At 46.9% G+C, this 22,279-nt stretch overlaps 1 protein-coding gene across 1 annotated transcript in view; it reads left to right on the top strand.

Moving 5' to 3' along the window:
- LOC135001496 (sarcolipin) overlaps window positions 1-13,315 on the top strand; it is a 79,816-nt gene extending 66,501 nt beyond the window's left edge. The window contains exon 2 of the mRNA XM_063951586.1: window positions 12,684-13,315. Within this exon, the coding sequence (XP_063807656.1) occupies window positions 12,796-12,891 (96 nt within the window). The 5' untranslated portion in view covers window positions 12,684-12,795 and the 3' untranslated portion in view covers window positions 12,892-13,315. The remainder of the gene's footprint in view (window positions 1-12,683) is intronic.
- The last annotated feature ends 8,964 nt before the right edge of the window (window positions 13,316-22,279 follow it).

Raw genomic sequence — 22,279 nt, 5'->3', positions numbered from 1 at the left:
TGCCCGAAGCATGGCGAGCGAAGCGAGCCATGCGAGGACGCGGTACACTAATTGGGGTTCCCCATCACTTTACGCAGAGAACGACACCAAAAAGAGTAAAAAAACTCATGTCGACCTTTTCATGTGTCAACCTTATATGTGTCGACCATTTGTCCATGTCAACCATGTCATTGTCGACCAATAGTGGTCGACCTAATGAGTGTCGACCTTAACATTGTCGACCATTCATACCGGAACCAGTAAATAGACCCCAAAGTCACTATAGTTAGCAGTGCTGCCTCTCAGCTCTGGCATGGTGGCACAGTGACTTGTACTATTGGAAACGTGGGTCTGCAATCCAGCAAAGTGCTGCCTGATTGGTGTAAGTATATTCTCTTGTTTGTGTTGGTTTCCTCCCACAGCCTGATAACATACAAATTAGTCATGCTTACCTACTTCCTGGCAACTCTCTCCGGGAGAGAGCAGCCAGGTCGACTCAGTGGAGCGGCGGGGCAGGACAATGATGAGAAGAGGGGGCAGGCGGAACAGGGTGGGGCGGAGGCGGTATGAGGGTGGGGTTACATCGGCACAGCATTTAAGCCACACCCCCACTATGCATTGCCGATATAACCGGCATTACACAGCAGGGGGCGTGACTATGATAAAGCGATTCAACAAGAATCGCGTCATCGACTATCTGGATCGCCCACTTTACTCTCAAAGTGGGTGGCCGGGCAGGGGGGAACATTAAAACCGGGAGACTTGTCTGCTCTTCCGGGGGGCCGGGAGGGTCACCCGATTTTCAGGAGCCTCTCGGCCATGCCGGGAGAGTAGGCAAGTATGAACTTAGTTAATTAGCATCCAATTGAATTATTCCTAATGTTTATGTGTACGTTTGTGCGGCTGTGGTGGGGATATTAGACTGCAGGCTTCACTGGGGCAGGGGCTGATGCAAATAAATAAACTAGAGATGTGCACTTGAAATTTTTCGGGTTTTGTGTTTTGGTTTTGGGTTCGGTTCCGCGGCCGTGTTTTGGGTTCGACCGCGTTTTGGCAAAACCTCACCGAATTTTTTTTGTCGGATTCGGGTGTGTTTTGGATTCGGGTGTTTTTTTCAAAAAACACTAAAAAACAGCTTAAATCATAGAATTTGGGGGTCATTTTGATCCCAAAGTATTATTAACCTCAAACACCATAATTTCCACTCATTTTCAGTCTATTCTGAATACCTCACACCTCACAATATTATTTTTAGTCCTAAAATTTGCACCGAGGTCGCTGGATGACTAAGCTAAGCGACCCTAGTGGCCGACACAAACACCGGGCCCATCTAGGAGTGGCACTGCAGTGTCACGCAGGATGGCCCTTCCAAAAACACTCCCCAAACAGCACATGACGCAAAGAAAAAAAGAGGCGCAATGAGGTAGCTGTGTGAGTAAGATAAGCAACCCTAGTGGCCGACACAAACACCGGGCCCATCTAGGAGTGGCACTGCAGTGTCACGCAGGATGGCCCTTCCAAAAAACACTCCCCAAACAGCACATGACGCAAAGAAAAAAAGAGGCGCAATGAGGTAGCTGTGTGAGTAAGATAAGCGACCCTAGTGGCCGACACAAACACCGGGCCCATCTAGGAGTGGCACTGCAGTGTCACGCAGGATGGCCCTTCCAAAAAACACTCCCCAAACATCACATGACGCAAAGAAAAAAAGAGGCGCAATGAGGTAGCTGTGTGAGTAAGATAAGCGACCCTAGTTGCCGACACAAACACCTGGCCCATCTAGGAGTGGCACTGCAGTGTCACGCAGGATGGCCCTTCCAAAAAACACTCCCCAAACAGCACATGACGCAAAGAAAAAAAGAGGCGCAATGAGGTAGCTGTGTGAGTAAGATAAGCGACCCTAGTCGCTGACACAAACACCGGGCCCATCTAGGAGTGGCACTGCAGTGTCACGCAGGATGGCCCTTCCAAAAAACACTCCCCAAACAGCACATGACGCAAAGAAAAAAAGAGGCGCAATGAGGTAGCTGTGTGAGTAAGATAAGCGACCCTAGTGGCCGACACAAACACCGGGCCCATCTAGGAGTGGCACTGCAGTGTCACGCAGGATGGCCCTTCCAAAAAACACCCCCCAAACAGCACATGACGCAAAGAAAAAAAGAGGCGCAATGAGGTAGCTGTGTGAGTAAGATAAGCGACCCTAGTGGCCGACACAAACACCGGGCCCATCTAGGAGTGGCAGTGCAGTGTCACGCAGGATGGCCCTTCCAAAAAACACTCCCCAAACAGCACATGACGCAAAGAAAAAAAGAGGCGCAATGAGGTAGCTGTGTGAGTAAGATAAGCGACCCTAGTGGCCGACACAAACACCGGGCCCATCTAGGAGTGGCAGTGCAGTGTCACGCAGGATGGCCCTTCCAAAAAACACTCCCCAAACAGCACATGACGCAAAGAAAAAAAGAGGCGCAATGAGGTAGCTGTGTGAGTAAGATAAGCGACCCTAGTGGCCGACACAAACACCGGGCCCATCTAGGAGTGGCACTGCAGTGTCACGCAGGATGGCCCTTCCAAAAAACACTCTCCAAACAGCACATGACGCAAAGAAAAAAAGAGGCGCAATGAGGTAGCTGTGTGAGTAAGATAAGCGACCCTAGTGGCCGACACAAACACCGGGCCCATCTAGGAGTGGCACTGCAGTGTCACGCAGGATGGCCCTTCCAAAAAACACTCCCCAAACAGCACATGACGCAAAGAAAAAAAGAGGCGCAATGAGGTAGCTGTGTGAGTAAGATAAGCGACCCTAGTGGCCGACACAAACACCGGGCCCATCTAGGAGTGGCACTGCAGTGTCACGCAGGATGGCCCTTCCAAAAAACACTCCCCAAACAGCACATGACGCAAAGAAAAAAAGAGGCGCAATGAGGTAGCTGTGTGAGTAAGATAAGCGACCCTAGTGGCCGACACAAACACCGGGCCCATCTAGGAGTGGCACTGCAGTGTCACGCAGGATGGCCCTTCCAAAAAACACTCCCCAAACAGCACATGACGCAAAGAAAAATTAAAGAAAAAAGAGGTGCAAGATGGAATTGTCCTTGGGCCCTCCCACCCACCCTTATGTTGTATAAACAGGACATGCACACTTTAACCAACCCATCATTTCAGTGACAGGGTCTGCCACACGACTGTGACTGAAATGACGGGTTGGTTTGGACCCCCACCAAAAAAGAAGCAATTAATCTCTCCTTGCACAAACTGGCTCTACAGAGGCAAGATGTCCACCTCATCATCATCCTCCGATATATCACCGTGTACATCCCCCTCCTCACAGATTATCAATTCGTCCCCACTGGAATCCACCATCTCAGCTCCCTGTGTACTTTGTGGAGGCAATTGCTGCTGGTCAATGTCTCCACGGAGGAATTGATTATAATTCATTTTAATGAACATCATCTTCTCCACATTTTCTGGAAGTAACCTCGTACGCCGATTGCTGACAAGGTGAGCGGCGGCACTAAACACTCTTTCGGAGTACACACTTGTGGGAGGGCAACTTAGGTAGAATAAAGCCAGTTTGTGCAAGGGCCTCCAAATTGCCTCTTTTTCCTGCCAGTATAAGTACGGACTGTGTGACGTGCCTACTTGGATGCGGTCACTCATATAATCCTCCACCATTCTTTCAATGGGGAGAGAATCATATGCAGTGACAGTAGACGACATGTCCGTAATCGTTGACAGGTCCTTCAGTCCGGACCAGATGTCAGCATCAGCAGTCGCTCCAGACTGCCCTGCATCACCGCCAGCGGGTGGGCTCGGAATTCTGAGCCTTTTCCTCGCACCCCCAGTTGCGGGAGAATGTGAAGGAGGAGATGTTGACAGGTCGCGTTCCGCTTGACTTGACAATTTTCTCACCAGCAGGTCTTTGAACCCCAGCAGACTTGTGTCTGCCGGAAAGAGAGATCCAAGGTAGGTTTTAAATCTAGGATCGAGCACGGTGGCCAAAATGTAGTGCTCTGATTTCAACAGATTGACCACCCGTGAATCCTTGTTAAGCAAATTAAGGGCTCCATCCACAAGTCCCACATGCCTAGCGGAATCGCTCCGTGTTAGCTCCTCCTTCAATGTCTCCAGCTTCTTCTGCAAAAGCCTGATGAGGGGAATGACCTGACTCAGGCTGGCAGTGTCTGAACTGACTTCACGTGTGGCAAGTTCAAAGGGCAGCAGAACCTTGCACAACGTTGAAATCATTCTCCACTGCGCTTGAGACAGGTGCATTCCACCTCCTATATCGTGCTCAATTGTATAGGCTTGAATGGCCTTTTGCTGCTCCTCCAACCTCTGAAGCATATATAGGGTTGAATTCCACCTCGTTACCACTTCTTGCTTCAGATGATGGCAGGGCAGGTTCAGGCGTTTTTGGTGTTGCTCCAGTCTTCTGTACGTGGTGCCTGTACTCCGAAAGTGTCCCGCAATTCTTCTGGCCACCGACAGCATCTCTTGCACGCCCCTCTCGTTTTTTTAAAAATTCTGCACCACCAAATTCAAGGTATGTGCAAAACATGGGACGTGCTGGAATTTGCCCATATTTAATGCACACACAATATTGCTGGCGTTGTCCGATGCCACAAATCCACAGGAGAGTCCAATTGGGGTAAGCCATTCCGCGATGATCTTCCTCAGTTGCCGTAAGAGGTTTTCAGCTGTGTGCGTATTCTGGAAACCGGTGATACAAAGCGTAGCCTGCCTAGGAAAGAGTTGGCGTTTGCGAGATGCTGCTACTGGTGCCGCCGCTGCAGTTCTTGCGGCGGGAGTCCATACATCTACCCAGTGGGCTGTCACAGTCATATAGTCCTGACCCTGCCCTGCTCCACTTGTCCACATGTCCGTGGTTAAGAGGACATTGGGTACAGCTGCATTTTTTAGGACACTGGTGACTCTTTTTCTGAGGTCTGTGTACATTTTCGGTATCGCCTGCCTAGAGAAATGGAACCTAGATGGTATTTGGTACCGGGGACACAGTACCTCCAACAAGTCTCTAGTTGGCTCTGCAGTAATGATGGATACCGGAACCACGTTTCTCACCACCCAGGATGCCAAGGCCTCAGTTATCCGCTTTGCAGCAGGATGACTGCTGTGATATTTCATCTTCCTCGCAAAGGACTGTTGGACAGTCAATTGCTTGGTGGAAGTAGTAAAAGTGGTCTTACGATTTCCCCTCTGGGATGACCATCGACTCCCAGCAGCAACAACAGCAGTGCCAGCAGCAGTAGGCGTTACACGCAAGGATGCATCGGAGGAATCCCAGGCAGGAGAGGAATCGTCAGAATTGCCAGTGACATGGCCTGCAGGACTATTGGCATTCCTGGGGAAGGAGGAAATTGACACTGAGGGAGTTGGTGGGGTGGTTTGCGTGAGCTTGGTTACAAGAGGAAGGGATTTTTACTGGTCAGTGGACTGCTTCCGCTGTCGCCCAAAGTTTTTGAACTTGTCACTGACTTATTATGAATGCGCTGCAGGTGACGTATAAGGGAGGATGTTCCGAGGTGGTTAACGTCCTTACCCCTACTTATTACAGCTTGACAAAGGCAACACACGGCTTGACAAATGTTGTCCGCATTTCTGTTGAAATACTTCCACACCGAAGAGCTGATTTTTTTGGTATTTTCACCAGGCATGTCAACAGCCATATTCCTCCCACGGACAACAGGTGTCTCCCTGGGTGCCTGACTTAAACAAACCACCTCACCATCAGAATCCTCCTTTTCAATTTCCTCCCCAGCGCCAGCAACACCCATATCCTCCTCATCCTGGTGTACTTCAACACTGACATCTTCAATCTGACTATCAGGAACTGGACTGCGGGTGCTCCTTCCAGCACTTGCAGGGGGCGTGCAAATGGTGGAAGGCGCATGCTGTTCACGTCCAGTGTTGGGAAGGTCAGGCATCGCAACCGACACAATTGGACTCTCCTTGTGGATTTGGGATTTCGAAGAACACACAGTTCTTTGCGGTGCTTTTGCCAGCTTGAGTCTTTTAATTTTTCTAGCGAGAGGCTGAGTGCTTCCATCCTCATGTGAAGCTGAACCACTAGCCATGAACATAGGCCAGGGCCTCAGCCGTTCCTTGCCACTCCGTGTGGTAAATGGCATATTGGCAAGTTTACGCTTCTCCTCCGACAATTTTATTTTAGATTTTGGAGTCCTTTTTTTACTGATATTTGGTGTTTTGGATTTTACATGCTCTGTACTATGACATTGGGCATCGGCCTTGGCAGACGACGTTGCTGGCATTTCATCGTCTCTGCCATGACTAGTGGCAGCAGCTTCAGCACGAGGTGGAAGTGGATCTTGATCTTTCCCTAATTTTGGAACCTCAACATTTTTGTTCTCCATATTTTAATAGGCACAACTAAAAGGCACCTCAGGTAAACAATGGAGATGGATGGATACTAGTATACTTATGGATGGACGAGCGACTGCCGACACAGAGGTAGCTACAGCCGTGGACTACCATACTGTGTCTGCTGCTAATATAGACTGGATGATAATGAGATGAAATCAATATATATATATATAATATCACACTAGTACTGCAGCCGGACAGGTAGATATATTTATTATGTAATGACTGATGACGGACCTGCTGGACACTGTCAGCTCAGCAGCACCGCAGACTGCTACAGTAAGCTACTATAGTAGTATGTATAAAGAAGAAAGAAAAAAAAAAAACCACGGGTAGGTGGTATACAATTATGGATGGACGAGCGACTGCCGACACAGAGGTAGCTACAGCCGTGGACTACCGTACTGTGTCTGCTGCTAATATAGACTGGATGATAATGAGATGAATCAATATATATATATATATAATATCACACTAGTACTGCAGCCGGACAGGTAGATATATTTATTATGTAATGACTGATGACGGACCTGCTGGACACTGTCAGCTCAGCAGCACCGCAGACTGCTACAGTAAGCTACTATAGTAGTATGTATAAAGAAGAAAGAAAAAAAAAAACCACGGGTAGGTGGTATACAATTATGGATGGACGAGCGACTGCCGACACAGAGGTAGCTACAGCCGTGGACTACCGTACTGTGTCTGCTGCTAATATAGACTGGATGATAATGAGATGAAATCAATATATATATATACATATAATATCACACTAGTACTGCAGCCGGACAGGTATATATATTTATTATGTAATGACTGATGACGGACCTGCTGGACACTGTCAGCTCAGCAGCACCACAGACTGCTACAGTAAGCTACTATAGTAGTATGTATAAAGAAGAAAGAAAAAAAAAAAAACACGGGTAGGTGGTATACAATTATGGATGGACGAGCGACTGCCGACACAGAGGTAGCTACAGCCGTGGACTACCGTACTGTGTCTGCTGCTAATATAGACTGGATGATAATGAGATGAAATCAATATATATATATATATATAATATCACACTAGTACTGCAGCCGGACAGGTAGATATATTTATTATGTAATGACTGATGACGGACCTGCTGGACACTGTCAGCTCAGCAGCACCGCAGACTGCTACAGTAAGCTACTATAGTAGTATGTATAAAGAAGAAAGAAAAAAAACCACGGGTAGGTGGTATACAATTATGGATGGACGAGCGACTGCCGACACAGAGGTAGCTACAGCCGTGGACTACCGTACTGTGTCTGCTGCTAATATAGACTGGATGATAATGAGATGAAATCAATATATATATATAATATCACACTAGTACTGCAGCCGGACAGGTAGATATATTTATTATGTAATGACTGATGACGGACCTGCTGGACACTGTCAGCTCAGCAGCACCGCAGACTGCTACAGTAAGCTACTATAGTAGTATGTATAAAGAAGAAAGAAAAAAAAAAACCACAGGTAGGTGGTATACAATTATGGATGGACGAGCGACTGCCGACACAGAGGTAGCTACAGCCGTGGACTACCGTACTGTGTCTGCTGCTAATATAGACTGGATGATAATGAGATGAAATCAATATATATATATATATATATATATATATATATAATATCACTAGTACTGCAGCCGGACAGGTATATATATTTATTATGTAATGACTGATGACGGACCTGCTGGACACTGTCAGCTCAGCAGCACCACAGACTGCTACAGTAAGCTACTATAGTAGTATGTATAAAGAAGAAAGAAAAAGAAAAAAACCACGGGTAGGTGGAATACAATATTATATATATATTATATACAATTATATATATATATATATATATATATTAAACTGGTGGTGATTATTAAACTGGTGGTCAGGTCACTGGTCACACTATCAGCAACTTGCAAGTAGTACTCCTAAGCAGACAATCACAATATATATTATACTGGTGGTCAGTGTGGTCACAATGGCAGTGTGGCACTCTGGCAGCAAAAGTGTGCACTGTACGTTATATGTACTCCTGAGTCCTGCTCTCAGACTCTAACTGCTCCCCACTGTCAGTGTCTCCCCCACAAGTCAGATATACATTATACAGTCACACTATCTATCTATCACTTCAGCAAGTAGTAGTACTCCTCCTAATGCTCCCCAAAATTACTACTGTGTCTCTCTCTACTCTAGTCTCACTCTCTTCTCTAAAACGGAGAGGACGCCAGCCACGTCCTCTCCCTATGAATCTCAATGCACGTGTGAAAATGGCGGCGACGCGCGGCTCCCTATATAGAATCCGAGTCTCGCGATAGAATCCGAGCCTCGCGAGAATCCGACAGCGGGATGATGACGTTCGGGCGAGCTCGGGTTAACCGAGCAAGGCGGGAAGATCCGAGTCGCTCGGCCCCGTGTAAAAAAAAATGAAGTTCGGGCGGGTTCGGATTCCGAGGAACCGAACCCGCTCATCTCTAAAATAAACCTCCCGATTCTACAGCAGGCATTCCCAACCATGGTACTCGAGGCCCACTTACAGTCCAGGCTTTAGCGATATCCAGGCGATGGTTAAATCAAAATAACTGTGGTATTAATTGTCACCTATGCTCAAGCATGGACATCACAAAAACCTTAACTGTGTGCCTTGAGGACCACGTTTGGGAATACCCATTCCACAGTGTTGTACAGTACGTCTTTTATGAAGAATAACAGGGCCTGGTTTTGAGGTGCATGCAATGGTCATAGAGTTGAGTGATTTGATGCTACTGCATGCTTGCAAAAAGACCTAAAAACCCGTACAATACATTCTTTACACTGTGCGTACGCACAGAGGCGCAGTTACGATGGAGAGACAAGGTATAAGAAATGTATTGGAAATGTGCTGAATGTTCCTGCATGGTGACTGGGAGGTGGCTATTTAGGGGTGCGGAGATAATCCACCTTATGGGCATGTTATGGGAGTGTTGCAAGCATGACGTTTGCACAGTGTTGGACTGGGTCATGTAGGGCCCACCGGGGGGATGCAGTGGTAGGGGCTCATGTTTAGGGGTGTGGCCAGTCCACAGAGGGGGTGTGGCCTGCCACCTCACTGGTTTGACTAACCATTAGAGAGTCCAATGTCTGGGCCCCTTCATAAATATATATAGTAAATTCAGCTACTGCATGCATAATAATGTACCAGATTAATAACACATTAATAACATCGATGCACTGTAGAAAATACACCATAGTCCAGTATAAGGTAACAAATGTATAATGTATAACTTAAATGCACAGTCTGGAACCTGATCCTTAGAGCAGAAGGTGGGGCCCCAGGTAGCGGGGCCCACCGGTGGTTTCCCCTGCACCCCTGTGGGCCAGTCCAAGCATGACGTTTGCATACACAGGCGCTTAATCACTCACATTGGAGGCCATACTCAGATGTACAATCTGCAACTACCATAGGGCTGGTGCAAGTTTAGATGCTGCGACCATGGTTGCATCTATAGACGCACCAAGCGGTATGACAGCATCCATAGATGCCCAAAGTGGTCATCTCAGTCCTTGCATATTGGGAAGCGCACTGGTACACCAAGGGAAGGGCTGATACTAGCATTAGCACACAGTGGTACACATGACTACTGCAAAAGACACTAAAGTGGTCACAGCAGCGCACAACTCAGAATCAGCCCTATAATGTCTGTGTATCAGTACGCTGTCCTGCAAGGACCCCATTGATAGATGATCTTGTGTTATCGCTGTTCTCTTGCTAATCCCTAACAGTAAAACACTTGTGCGAGCACACATAAAGCTCATCTAGATGTATACCGTATGTATGTAACTCCTTCACAAACTTTCGCCGGCAGCCATAGTATTCTACTTAGCTACAGTACCCTGCAGAAAACCCCACACACCAGAAATAGCTTATACCTGCTGCTACAGCTGTGCAAGGATGTTCTAAAGTTGGAGCATAAAGTGTTGGCAAGAGTGTATACTGTTGCCAAAGGTTATGTAAATGTTCCACCTCATGCTCTTATGCTTAAATACTGAGTAACTTGATTTGATGTGGTGACGGTTCTGACCAGGTAATCAGATCTCCTTGGAATTTTCTCATGAATGTCAGGTTGTGTTGTGCAGCTGCTGTGTATCAGGAGAAGCACTGTCCACACTGAGTCTGGATATAAATTCTCCTGGCTTAGTGGTGAGTGAAGGACTCATCATCCCATCATTTTCTTCTTACTCACTGTCCTAGAAGCAGATTGACTAAACTACACTAAAATTATACAGGTTGAGTATCCCATATCCAAAATGCTTGGGACCAGATGTATTTTGGATATCGGATTTTTCCGTATTTTGGAATAATTGTATACCATAATGAGATATCATGGCGATGGGACCTAAAGGGCGCCATACACTAGAATGATTATGCCCGATTTCAGACCAATTCAGGCATTCGGGCCGATATATTGGGTGAAATCGGGCATTTTGGCTGTGTATCCGATCCAATCTGATGTGCGGCCCCGTGAAGGTTGGATCGCCCCCCCTAGATCGTTAGTGCTGCACTCGTGATATGTCGGTTTCTGTAGGCATGGCTGGGATCGCATACGATATATCGCATGCAAAATGTACCAATCGTATGGAATTGTATTGAACCACTCCCGGGAGAGTTCAAGGGAAATCGGCTCAGCCTCAGACATAACGTTGTAGTGTATGGGGCCCTTTAAACTAAGCACAGAATGCATTTATGATTCATATACACCTTATACACACAGCCTGAATATAATTTTAGACAATATTTTTAATAACTGTTCATTAGATTAGCTGAAGGCTGCATAAGCCTGAGGCCATATAAGAGCCTAATTTTTTGTGACTGGTTGTCTATGACTAAGCAGTTGCTAGGTAGTTTTTTGGTTTCATTGGGTTTTTTCCTATAGGATTGTTGGGCTGTCCATCAAGGTTTTAGGGGGTGTGGGTTTAGGACAGTATATAATCCCTGTCATGTGCCTCAGACTTCCTCTTGCCATTTTGGAATGCCTTCCCGCCTGCCCTGACAATTTTTTCCTGCGTTCTTGTCCTTCTTCGGTTGGCTCTTGACAGCCAGATTGGCGGGAAGTCGCTACCAACCAGCGGTCAGATAGGCATAAGTGGTCATTGTGGGGCACGCTTCTTAGAAAGGCGGCAAATGTGTCCTTACCTTGCGCGTTGACATTTAGACATTCCCCTGCGGGAACAGGCATTTTCCAGAGATAAGAGTGGTTAGTCCTGCACAATGCGGGTTATGCAGGTAGGAGGCGGTGTTGTGGTTTAGTCCCCTCCTCAGTTTTTGTGTTTCAATCTAAATGACTGGAGCTGGTGTCTGGTAGCGACTTTTCCTTTGCCATCCTCCAATATAAAATCAATTCAATTACAATTATAGTTTAACGAACAGGTCAGCGATTAATAAATATCGTCTGACCTTTAACTACAGCTAACCGTGTCCGTGTCGTTATTTTAGTGCGTCGTTATTTTAGTGGTAAGCTAGCTTAAAGAAGTGTTTATGTTAATCGCAAAAAAAATTATGGGCGCCTTAAACAAAGTTTGTGTACACACACACATCATTTATGTTTCATATACACCTTGTGCACACAACCTGAAGGTCGTTTAATACAATATTTTGAATAACTTTGTGAATGAAGTACATATATTTTTTCTGCTTTTATACTGCACCAGCAGCCTACATTTAGGGGGGAATTAAAATGTTTGAAAAGTCGGTTGGGTGTCTGTTTTTACTGTCTTTTAGATAGGAAAAAACAGACACCAAACTGACTTTTCAAACAATTGAATATCCCCTTAGTTACAGGGCAACTGGACTTTATGATTATGGACTATGAATATTGTATAAAACTATGGGGTTAATGTATCAAGCATTGAAAAGAGTGGAGAAGTGGATCAGCGCGTACCTATCATTTTATAGGGTGTACTTGAGAAATGCTTCCTCAAAGCTGATTGATTGCTATGGGCAACTTCTCCACGGGTCCACTACTTGATACATTAACCCCTATATGAGTAATGGAATTAGGGGCCCACTTATCAATGAGTGATAAAACTTGTTGTGAATGATAACACTTGCATTTGATAAATTATGCTTTAAGCAATCAGTTCCCAACTGTCATTTTTTAAACATATGACAGTTAGGAGCTGATTGGCTGGAGCACCGTTTATCATACGCAACAAGTTTTATCATACACAATGAGTTTTATCACTAATTGATAAATGAGCCCCTTAGTCTACTTACTTAGTGTATATGTTTAACTTCTTTGATTCTGTTATAGTTACAGGACAAGCTGAGTTACCAGTGAGCCCATCTGTGACCATCACAAGAGTCAACTTCGGTTATTTTCTCTTCCCGGTGAAACACCCACCAAGCCTCAAATCTTCTTCAGAATGGAGCGTTCAACCCAGGAGCTGTTCCTCAACTTTATGATTGTCCTGATCACCGTCCTGCTCATGTGGGTTCTTGTGAAGTCGTACCAAAGCTAACACTAGCCCAAAAAGTCATGGAAAACAAGTGCAATTGCCTCTCCAGAAATATGTGAGAACCATCTGGAACTTTGTGTGTACGATTGTTCCACATCAATGTGCGTTCTGTGTTCTGCCACCAAGCTCCTAGTGTCCACCACCACCACCACCATCAAATTAGGTCAATGTCAGATGTCCGTTCACCTGCCCGTTGGCTTGAAGCCAGAATGTACTGCCCTAGCCCAGCACTGAGATTGATCAGCTGGCTATGATGAGCACATATGAGGGAGAATTAAACACAGAGGAAATGTTTAGTCTACTGGAGGAAGAGGATAGAAAAGTGTCAAATTCTGTCTTTATGTTTTGATTAAAAAGAGAAATGGAAAATTTGAAATCTGCGTTTTCCATCCCAATAAATGTTCCCACCACATGTTAATACAATAAACCTAGTCATATTTTCTATTAATACACGATACATGCAATGGCAAAGAGAAGTAACCTGTGTAATTATAGGTTCCCTGTTTTCTGGTGTAGGTGATGCTTGGGTGTTAGGCTTGTCGCCTTAGGATCCTGTGGGTGAAGATTAAAGAACTGGTGTCCCCGCCTGCGCAGTTTTAGTATTAGTGAATAAGGGCCTGATTCAGAGATTCAGAGATGGAAGCATTAGCACAGCCCTGCGTCTAAGTAAGCTAGTGACCAAGGATGCAGTCGCTGGCTTCAGCACACCCAGGAAACGGGGCTGACATGCCCCCATTATCTACAATGCTGCCTGTCGCTGCCCGTAAATGTTGCCAGCATATTAATCATGCTGCAGCATTCGGGGTACTGTGTGCGACATCGAAGCCCCGGATCTACACATGCTGAGTGCGTCTTCTGCATATGAACATGAACACATCGGAAAACATCGGCGATTGGTTTAACTGCTATGTGTATCGCTCTCTCTCTCTCCTAACATTGATAAATCTCCCCCTTTATCTCTATCCCAGGTTGTATATCTAAGAACATTTCAGCATGTTTGCCTGCCCTGCACAAGAACATTTATGGACTAGAATCAGATCCATTCCCCTGGATGTGAAAAAAATATCTTCTACAGTACCTAAATGATAGTCTAGGGGGGGAGATGTATCAAACCTTGGAGAGAGAGATATTGGAAAGAGATAAAGCACCATCCAATCAGATCCTAATTTCCATGATACAGGCGGAGTTTGAAAAATGATAGAAGCTGATTGGTTGGTAATTTATCTCTCGACAAGCTTGTCCTCCTATGTATGAGATTCCTTGCACACTCCTCAGGTCTTCACTCCACACTTATGCTTCTGGGGGCCTCATCCGAAACACTGGCCACATCAGGGTGCACGCCTGTCCTAATTTCTGGAAAGTCGAAGTGTTCCTAGTTGTGCAGAACAACCTCAACAGGTGCAAAAGTGTAACTTCACATCAAAGTCCACCCTCCGACCACTTTAGAACCACTCCGTTAATTGAAGTTAACTTGTATGCTTTTCTCATAATATTGCTCACTTTAGCCCTATCACTTTTTTTCTGTTTGAACCTTTTTATTACATTCCACGGAGTCAGGGGCGCAGGGAGAGGAGGGCAGAGTGTACAGATAACACATGCCTGGGGAACCAAAGCCAGTTAGGGAGGCAAAGTAAGAACCCTCACGTATTCTGTGTAGGTCGTGTTCATGCAGCCCCTCTTGGCCATGTCCCTCTCTCGCACTAGGGTCCAGAAGATGTCTCGGCAACCCGGTATCTGGACTCTTGGTCAATACCAATTAGGTCGACAACAATTAGGTCGACACCCATTGGTCAACAGTGGATAGGTCGACACTAGTAATAGGTCGACACAGCCATTAGGTCAACATGAACAAGGTCGACGTGCAAAATGGTCGACATGAGTTTTTCAAATTTTTGGGGCGGACTTTTCCATACTTTACTATCCACGTGGACTACTATTGGGAACAGTAACCTGCCAGCAGTTCGCTCGCCATGCAAGGGGACGCGGTGCGCGTCCCCTTGCATGGCGAGCGAACTGCTGGCAGGTTACTAATTGGGGTTCCCGGTCACTTGACAGAGAAGACAACACAAAAAAGCACATTAAAAACTCATGTCGACCTTTTTTTCACGTCGACCTTGTTCATGTCGACCTAATGGCTGTGTCGACATATTTCTAGTGTCAACCTAGCCACTGTCGACAAATGGGTGTCGACCTAATGGGTGTCAACCCTGCGCTCCTGCCCTGACTGAGCATAAAAATATGCTTCTCCACTATGTAGCAACATTGAAGGTGCAAAATGTTTTTCCTTTAAAAGTATAGAGTGAGACCCAAAGACCACAAGCTCTGAGCTGGTGCAAAATTTAAAGTCTTTCCTCAAAGGACAGAATGCTCATAAAGATGGAGTTCCTCAGAGTCTGAGGCTCTGCTACTTCTAGCATCAGCTCTGCCCTGTAGCTCTGCATTCATAAATCGCTTATAAGAGTTATCTGTCTGTTGTTATCTGGCCTTAGATAACTATTATCAGAGATATGCTGCAAAGATTCAGCAGGGCCATGTATCAGATTCAACCTGCCCTAACATTACCCGTTGCAGAATTTAAACAAAAAAGTTAAAAACTATGGCTAAAAGGGTTCCGTTATGAATGGTCGACAATGTTAAGGTCGACAGTTATTAGGTCGGCCACTATTGGTCGACATTGACATGGTCGACATGGACAAATAGTCGACATGTGCAAATGGCCGGCACGTGAAAGGCCGGCACATGAAAAGGTCGACAGGGAGCAAAGGTCAACAGATAAAAGGTAGGCAGTGCTTAAGGTCAAAAGGAACAATAAGGTTGACAAAAAAACAAAAATAAGGGCAACACCATAAGACTTAGATATGATTTGTCCCAGGCTCGACCAAACAATGCTAGACCAGCCTTTATGAATGGTAAGGTCCTGAAGATGGCAATTGTCTTCCTCCCAGACCTCCTGTTTATGCGTTTTGATACCCAAGTTTAGTCCTTCTTCCTTTCATATCTGACCAACAAGCTTAGACCTTTTTATGCCCATGGATACTACTATATCTGAAAGGAAGATCTATCTCAGGGGTAGATAACCTGTGGCACTCCAGCCTCAGTGGAACTATACATCCCAGCCTGCTTTGCCACAGTTTTGCTGTTAGAGCATGAAAATACTGTTGCAGGGCATGCTGGGAGGTGTATAGGGAAAAATATAGAAAAAAATGGAATAAAGAAATAGTTAATTGTAACAATAAGCTTTATTGTTTAATGTACAGAAATTATTCGATATAAACATCAACGGTGGGTCATACAAGGAAGAGTAGGGAGCAAATAGCACTCAGTAAGCCTTTACTGATTAAATAGGTGGAAAGACAGGATCAGAGTCACCTGAGGGAAAAATTGAGAAGGGGTAAAACTGTGCACTGATGACAGGAATAGTGCCAGAAGGAGAACAAAGGGAGAAAGACCTGTCCGTGAGGGCTTACAGTGTATGTGGGAGGGGAGTTACCAGAAGAATGAGCTGTGGGAAATGGATGGAGGGCAGTTAGAGATGCTGATTAGGGAGATATAAGGGTTGTATGAAGAGGTGAGTATTGAGGGCTCATTTAAAGGGGAACAGTATGATTTGCCGGTGCTTGGGATCCTGGCGCTCATAATACCGACGCCTGTATCCCGACTGTTAATAAGCTGTCAAGGGGTGAGTAAAGGGTATTCCCCCCTCTCCCCAATCCCTAACCCTCCCTCCCTGCAGTGCAACCCAAAGCCCTCCCCACGCAGCCTAACCCTAACCCACTCCCATAGGTTCCTAAACCTAACCCTCCCATCTCCGCTGCCTAAACATAACCCCCTCCTTCTGCAGCCTAGCAATAACCCTCAGAGGGGGGTGCCTAACCCTAACCCCCCCTCCCTGCAGCCTAAACTTAACCTCTCCCCCCTCTTACCTGACACGTGGCCCCCGGGGGCTCCTCGTTCGGGATCCCAGCTGTCGGTATTCCGGCACCGGGATGTTGTACTCTTCTGGATGCAGGTGTCGGCATTTAGAAGGGGGTCGGTATTCCGGCATCAGTATTCTGACTGCCGGGATACCGACAGCCGGGATCCTGACTGCTTCCCGTTTGAAGTAGTGAAGGCTTGCAGAGTCTGATAGAGAAAGGGAGTGAGTTCCAGAGCAAAGGGGCAGCACAGAAGAAATCTTGGATGCAGGAGTGAGTGGAGGTTATGAGAACGGGAGTGAGGCAGCGGAGGAGCGGGGAGGAACGGGAGGGACGTGTGGATAGAAATGAGGTTCGACATGTAGGAGGGAGTGGAGGAGGGCTTTATAAGTAAGGGGGGAAGGCGGAAACAGAGAAGTGACAGAGATAAATGACTAACCCTTTGACGTTTAGGGCAAAACTGTAAAAAAATGATAAATCTTCCCCTGTGCGCAGCATTTGTAGAGTTCAAATATGCATTTCAGTCAAACTGTGAATGACGTCATCCTCCTTTCTCAGCTATGTAAATTCATCTTGCTGCAGGGATATCATATTACACATTCCTTAGTTTGCAACACGACGATTCGGAATTACTATGCTGTATCAATAATGGCTTATCATCTGCAAAGCAAATAATTGCTATAATGAGCAGCTAAAGGTTCCATCTCAAAGTAAGTCGGGCATGTCTGCTCATGTAATTAAGAGCTTTCTCTGACGTCCTAGTGGATGCTGGGACTCCGTCAGGACCATGGGGAATAGCGGCTCCGCAGGAGACAGGGCACAAAATTTAAAAGTTTGACCACTAGGTGGTGTGTACTGGCTCCTCCCCCTTTGAGCCTCCTCCAAGCCTCAGTTAGGTTTTTGTGCCCATCCGAGCAGGGTGCAATCTAGGTGGCTCTCATAAAGAGCTGCTTAGAGTAAAAGTTTTGATAGGTTTCTTATTTTCAGTGAGTCCTGCTGGCAACAGGCTCACTGCAACGAGGGACCTAGGGGAGAAGGAGTGAACTCACCTGCGTGCAGGATGGATTTGCTTCTTAGGCTACTGGACACTAGCTCCAGAGGGACGATCACAGGTACAGCCTGGATGGGTCACCGGAGCCGCGCCGCCGACCCCCTTGCAGATGCCGAAGTAAGAAGAGGTCCAGAAACCGGCGGCTGAAGGCTTTTCAGTCTTCATGAGGTAGCGCACAGCACTGCAGCTGTGCGCCATTGCGCTCAGGCACACTTCACACCAGCGGTCACGGAGGGTGCAGGGCGCTGGGGGGGGGCGCCCTGGGCAGCAATGAGATTACCTTTCTGGCTAAAAAGAATACATCACATATAGTCCCTGAGGCTATATGGATGTATTTCACCCCTGCCAGGTCTCAGAAAAACCGGGAGAAGAGCCCGCCGGAATAGGGGGCGGGGCCTATCTCCTCAGCACACAGCGCCATTTTCCTACACAGCTCCGCTGCTAGGAAGGCTCCCAGGCTCTCCCCTGCACTGCACTACAGAAACAGGGTAAAAAACAGAGAGGGGGGGCATTTTTTGGCGATATTAAATTTATTTAAGCAGCTATAAGGAAACAACACTTATATAAGGTTGTTCCTATATAATTATAGCGCTTTGGTGTGTGCTGGCAAACTCTCCCTCTGTCTCCCCAAAGGGCTAGTGGGGTCCTGTCTTCTATCAGAGCATTCCCTGTGTGTCTGCTGTGTGTCGGTACGTGTGTGTCGACATGTATGAGGACGATGTTGGTGTGGAGGCGGAGCAATTGCCGGTAATGGTGATGTCACCCCCTAGGGAGTCGACACCGGAATGGATGGCTTTATTTATGGAATTACGTGATAATGTCAGCACGCTGCAAAAGTCGGTTGACGACATGAGACGGCCGACAAACCAATTAGCACTAGTGATGAGCGCCGGAAATTTTTCGGGTTTTGTGTTTTGGTTTTGGGTTCGGTTCCGCGGCCGTGTTTTGGGTTCGACCGCGTTTTGGCAAAACCTCACCGGGTTTTTTTTGTCGGATTCGGGTGTGTTTTGGATTCGGGTGTTTTTTTCAAAAAACACTAAAAAACAGCTTAAATCATAGAATTTGGGGGTAATTTTAATCCCAAAGTATTATTAACCTCAAAAAACATAATTTCCACTCATTTTCAGCCTATTCTGAACACCTCACACCTCACAATATTATTTTTAGTCCTAAAATTTGCACCGAGGTCGCTGTGTGAGTAAGATAAGCGACCCTAGTGGCCGACACAAACACCGTGCCCATCTAGGAGTGGCACTGCAGTGTCACGCAGGATGTCCCTTCCAAAAAACCCTCCCCAAACAGCACATGACGCAAAGAAAAAAAGAGGCACAATGAGGTAGCTGACTGTGTGTGTGAGAAAGATAAGCGACCCTAGTGGCCGACACAAACACCGTGCCCATCTAGGAGTGGCACTGCAGTGTCACGCAGGATGTCCCTTCCAAAAAACCCTCCCCAAACAGCACATGACGCAAAGAAAAAAAGAGGCACAATGAGGTAGCTGACTGTGTGTGTGAGAAAGATAAGCGACCCTAGTGGCCGACACAAACACCGGGCCCATCTAGGAGTGGCACTGCAGTGTCACGCAGGATGTCCCTTCCAAAAAACCCTCCCCAAACAGCACATGACGCAAAGAAAAAAAGAGGCGCAATGAGGTAGCTGACTGTGTGAGAAAGATAAGCGACCCTAGTGGCCGACACAAACACCGGGCCCATCTAGGAGTGGCACTGCAGTGTCACGCAGGATGTCCCTTCCAAAAAACCCTCCCCAAACAGCACATGACGCAAAGAAAAAAAGAGGCACAATGAGGTAGCTGACTGTGTGTGTGAGAAAGATAAGCGACCCTAGTGGCCGACACAAACACCGGGCCCATCTAGGAGTGGCACTGCAGTGTCACGCAGGATGTCCCTTCCAAAAAACCCTCCCCAAACAGCACATGACGCAAAGAAAAAAAGAGGCACAATGAGGTAGCTGACTGTGTGTGTGAGAAAGATAAGCGACCCTAGTGGCCGACACAAACACCGTGCCCATCTAGGAGTGGCACTGCAGTGTCACGCAGGATGTCCCTTCCAAAAAACCCTCCCCAAACAGCACATGACGCAAAGAAAAAAAGAGGCACAATGAGGTAGCTGACTGTGTGTGTGAGAAAGATAAGCGACCCTAGTGGCCGACACAAACACCGGGCCCATCTAGGAGTGGCACTGCAGTGTCACGCAGGATGTCCCTTCCAAAAAACCCTCCCCAAACAGCACATGACGCAAAGAAAAAAAGAGGCGCAATGAGGTAGCTGACTGTGTGAGAAAGATAAGCGACCCTAGTGGCCGACACAAACACCGGGCCCATCTAGGAGTGGCACTGCAGTGTCACGCAGGATGTCCCTTCCAAAAAACCCTCCCCAAACAGCACATGACGCAAAGAAAAATAAAAGAAAAAAGAGGTGCAAGATGGAATTGTCCTTGGGCCCTTCCCACCCACCCTTATGTTGTAACTATAAACAAAACAGGACATGCACACTTTAACCAACCCATCATTTCAGTGACAGGGTCTGCCACACGACTGTGACTGAAATGACGGGTTGGTTTGGACCCCCACCCAAAAAGAAGCAATTAATCTCTCCTTGCACAAACTGGCTCTACAGAGGCAAGATGTCCACCTCATCATCATCCTCCGATATATCACCGTGTACATCCCCCTCCTCACAGATTATCAATTCGTCCCCACTGGAATCCACCATGTCAGCTCCCTGTGTACTTTGTGGAGGCAATTGCTGCTGGTCAATGTCTCCGCGGAGGAATTGATTATAATTCATTTTAATGAACATCATCTTCTCCACATTTTCTGGATGTAACCTCGTACGCCGATTGCTGACAAGGTGAGCGGCGGCACTAAACACTCTTTCGGAGTACACACTTGTGGGAGGGCAACTTAGGTAGAATAAAGCCAGTTTGTGCAAGGGCCTCCAAATTGCCTCTTTTTCCTGCCAGTATAAGTACGGACTGTGTGACGTGCCTACTTGGATGCGGTCACTCATATAATCCTCCACCATTCTATCAATGGTGATAGAATCATATGCAGTGACAGTAGACGACATGTCCGTAATGGTTGTCAGGTCCTTCAGTCCGGACCAGATGTCAGCATCAGCAGTCGCTCCAGACTGCCCTGCATCACCGCCAGCGGGTGGGCTCGGAATTCTGAGCCTTTTCCTCGCACCCCCAGTTGCGGGAGAATGTGAAGGAGGAGATGTTGACAGGTCGCGTTCCGCTTGACTTGACAATTTTCTCACCAGCAGGTCTTTTAAACCCAGCAGACTTGTGTGCGCCGGAAAGAGAGATCCAAGGTAGGTTTTAAATCTAGGATCGAGCACGGTGGCCAAAATGTAGTGCTCTGATTTCAACAGATTGACCACCCGTGAATCCTTGTTAAGCGAATTAAGGGCTCCATCCACAAGTCCCACATGCCTAGCGGAATCGCTCTGTCTTAGCTCCTCCTTCAATGTCTCCAGCTTCTTCTGCAAAAGCCTGATGAGGGGAATGACCTGACTCAGGCTGGCAGTGTCTGAACTGACTTCACGTGTGGCAAGTTCAAAGGGCATCAGAACTTTGCACAACGTTGAAATCATTCTCCACTGCGCTTGAGACAGGTGCATTCCACCTCCTATATCGTGGTCAGTTGTATAGGCTTGAATGGCCTTTTGCTGCTCCTCCAACCTCTGAAGCATATAGAGGGTTGAATTCCACCTCGTTACCACCTCCTGCTTCAGATGATGGCAGGGCAGGTTCAGGCGTTTTTGGTGGTGCTCCAGTCTTCTGTACGTGCTGCCTGTACGCCGAAAGTGTCCCGCAATTTTTCTGGCCACCGCCAGCATCTCTTGCACGCCCCTGTCGTTTTTTAAAAAATTCTGCACCACCAAATTCAAGGTATGTGCAAAACATGGGACGTGCTGGAATTTGCCCAGATGTAATGCACGCACAATATTGCTGGCGTTGTCCGATGCCACAAATCCACAGGAGAGTCCAATTGGGGTAAGCCATTCCGCGATGATCTTCCTCAGTTGCCGTAAGAGGTTTTCAGCTGTGTGCGTATTCTGGAAACCGGTGATACAAAGCGTAGCCTGCCTAGGAACGAGTTGGCGTTTGCGAGATGCTGCTACTGGTGCCGCCGCTGCTGTTCTTGCGGCGGGAGTCCATACATCTACCCAGTGGGCTGTCACAGTCATATAGTCCTGACCCTGCCCTGCTCCACTTGTCCACATGTCCGTGGTTAAGTGGACATTGGGTACAGCTGCATTTTTTAGGACACTGGTGACTCTTTTTCTGAGGTCTGTGTACATTTTCGGTATCGCAACCCTAGAGAAATGGAACCTAGATGGTATTTGGTACCGGGGACACAGTACCTCCAACAAGTCTCTAGTTGGCTCTGCAGTAATGAT

This window comes from Pseudophryne corroboree, chromosome 2 (genome assembly GCF_028390025.1).
Source record: "Pseudophryne corroboree isolate aPseCor3 chromosome 2, aPseCor3.hap2, whole genome shotgun sequence".
Classification (NCBI taxonomy): Eukaryota; Metazoa; Chordata; class Amphibia; order Anura; family Myobatrachidae; genus Pseudophryne; species Pseudophryne corroboree.
This window is presented reverse-complemented; position numbering and strand designations above follow the sequence as displayed.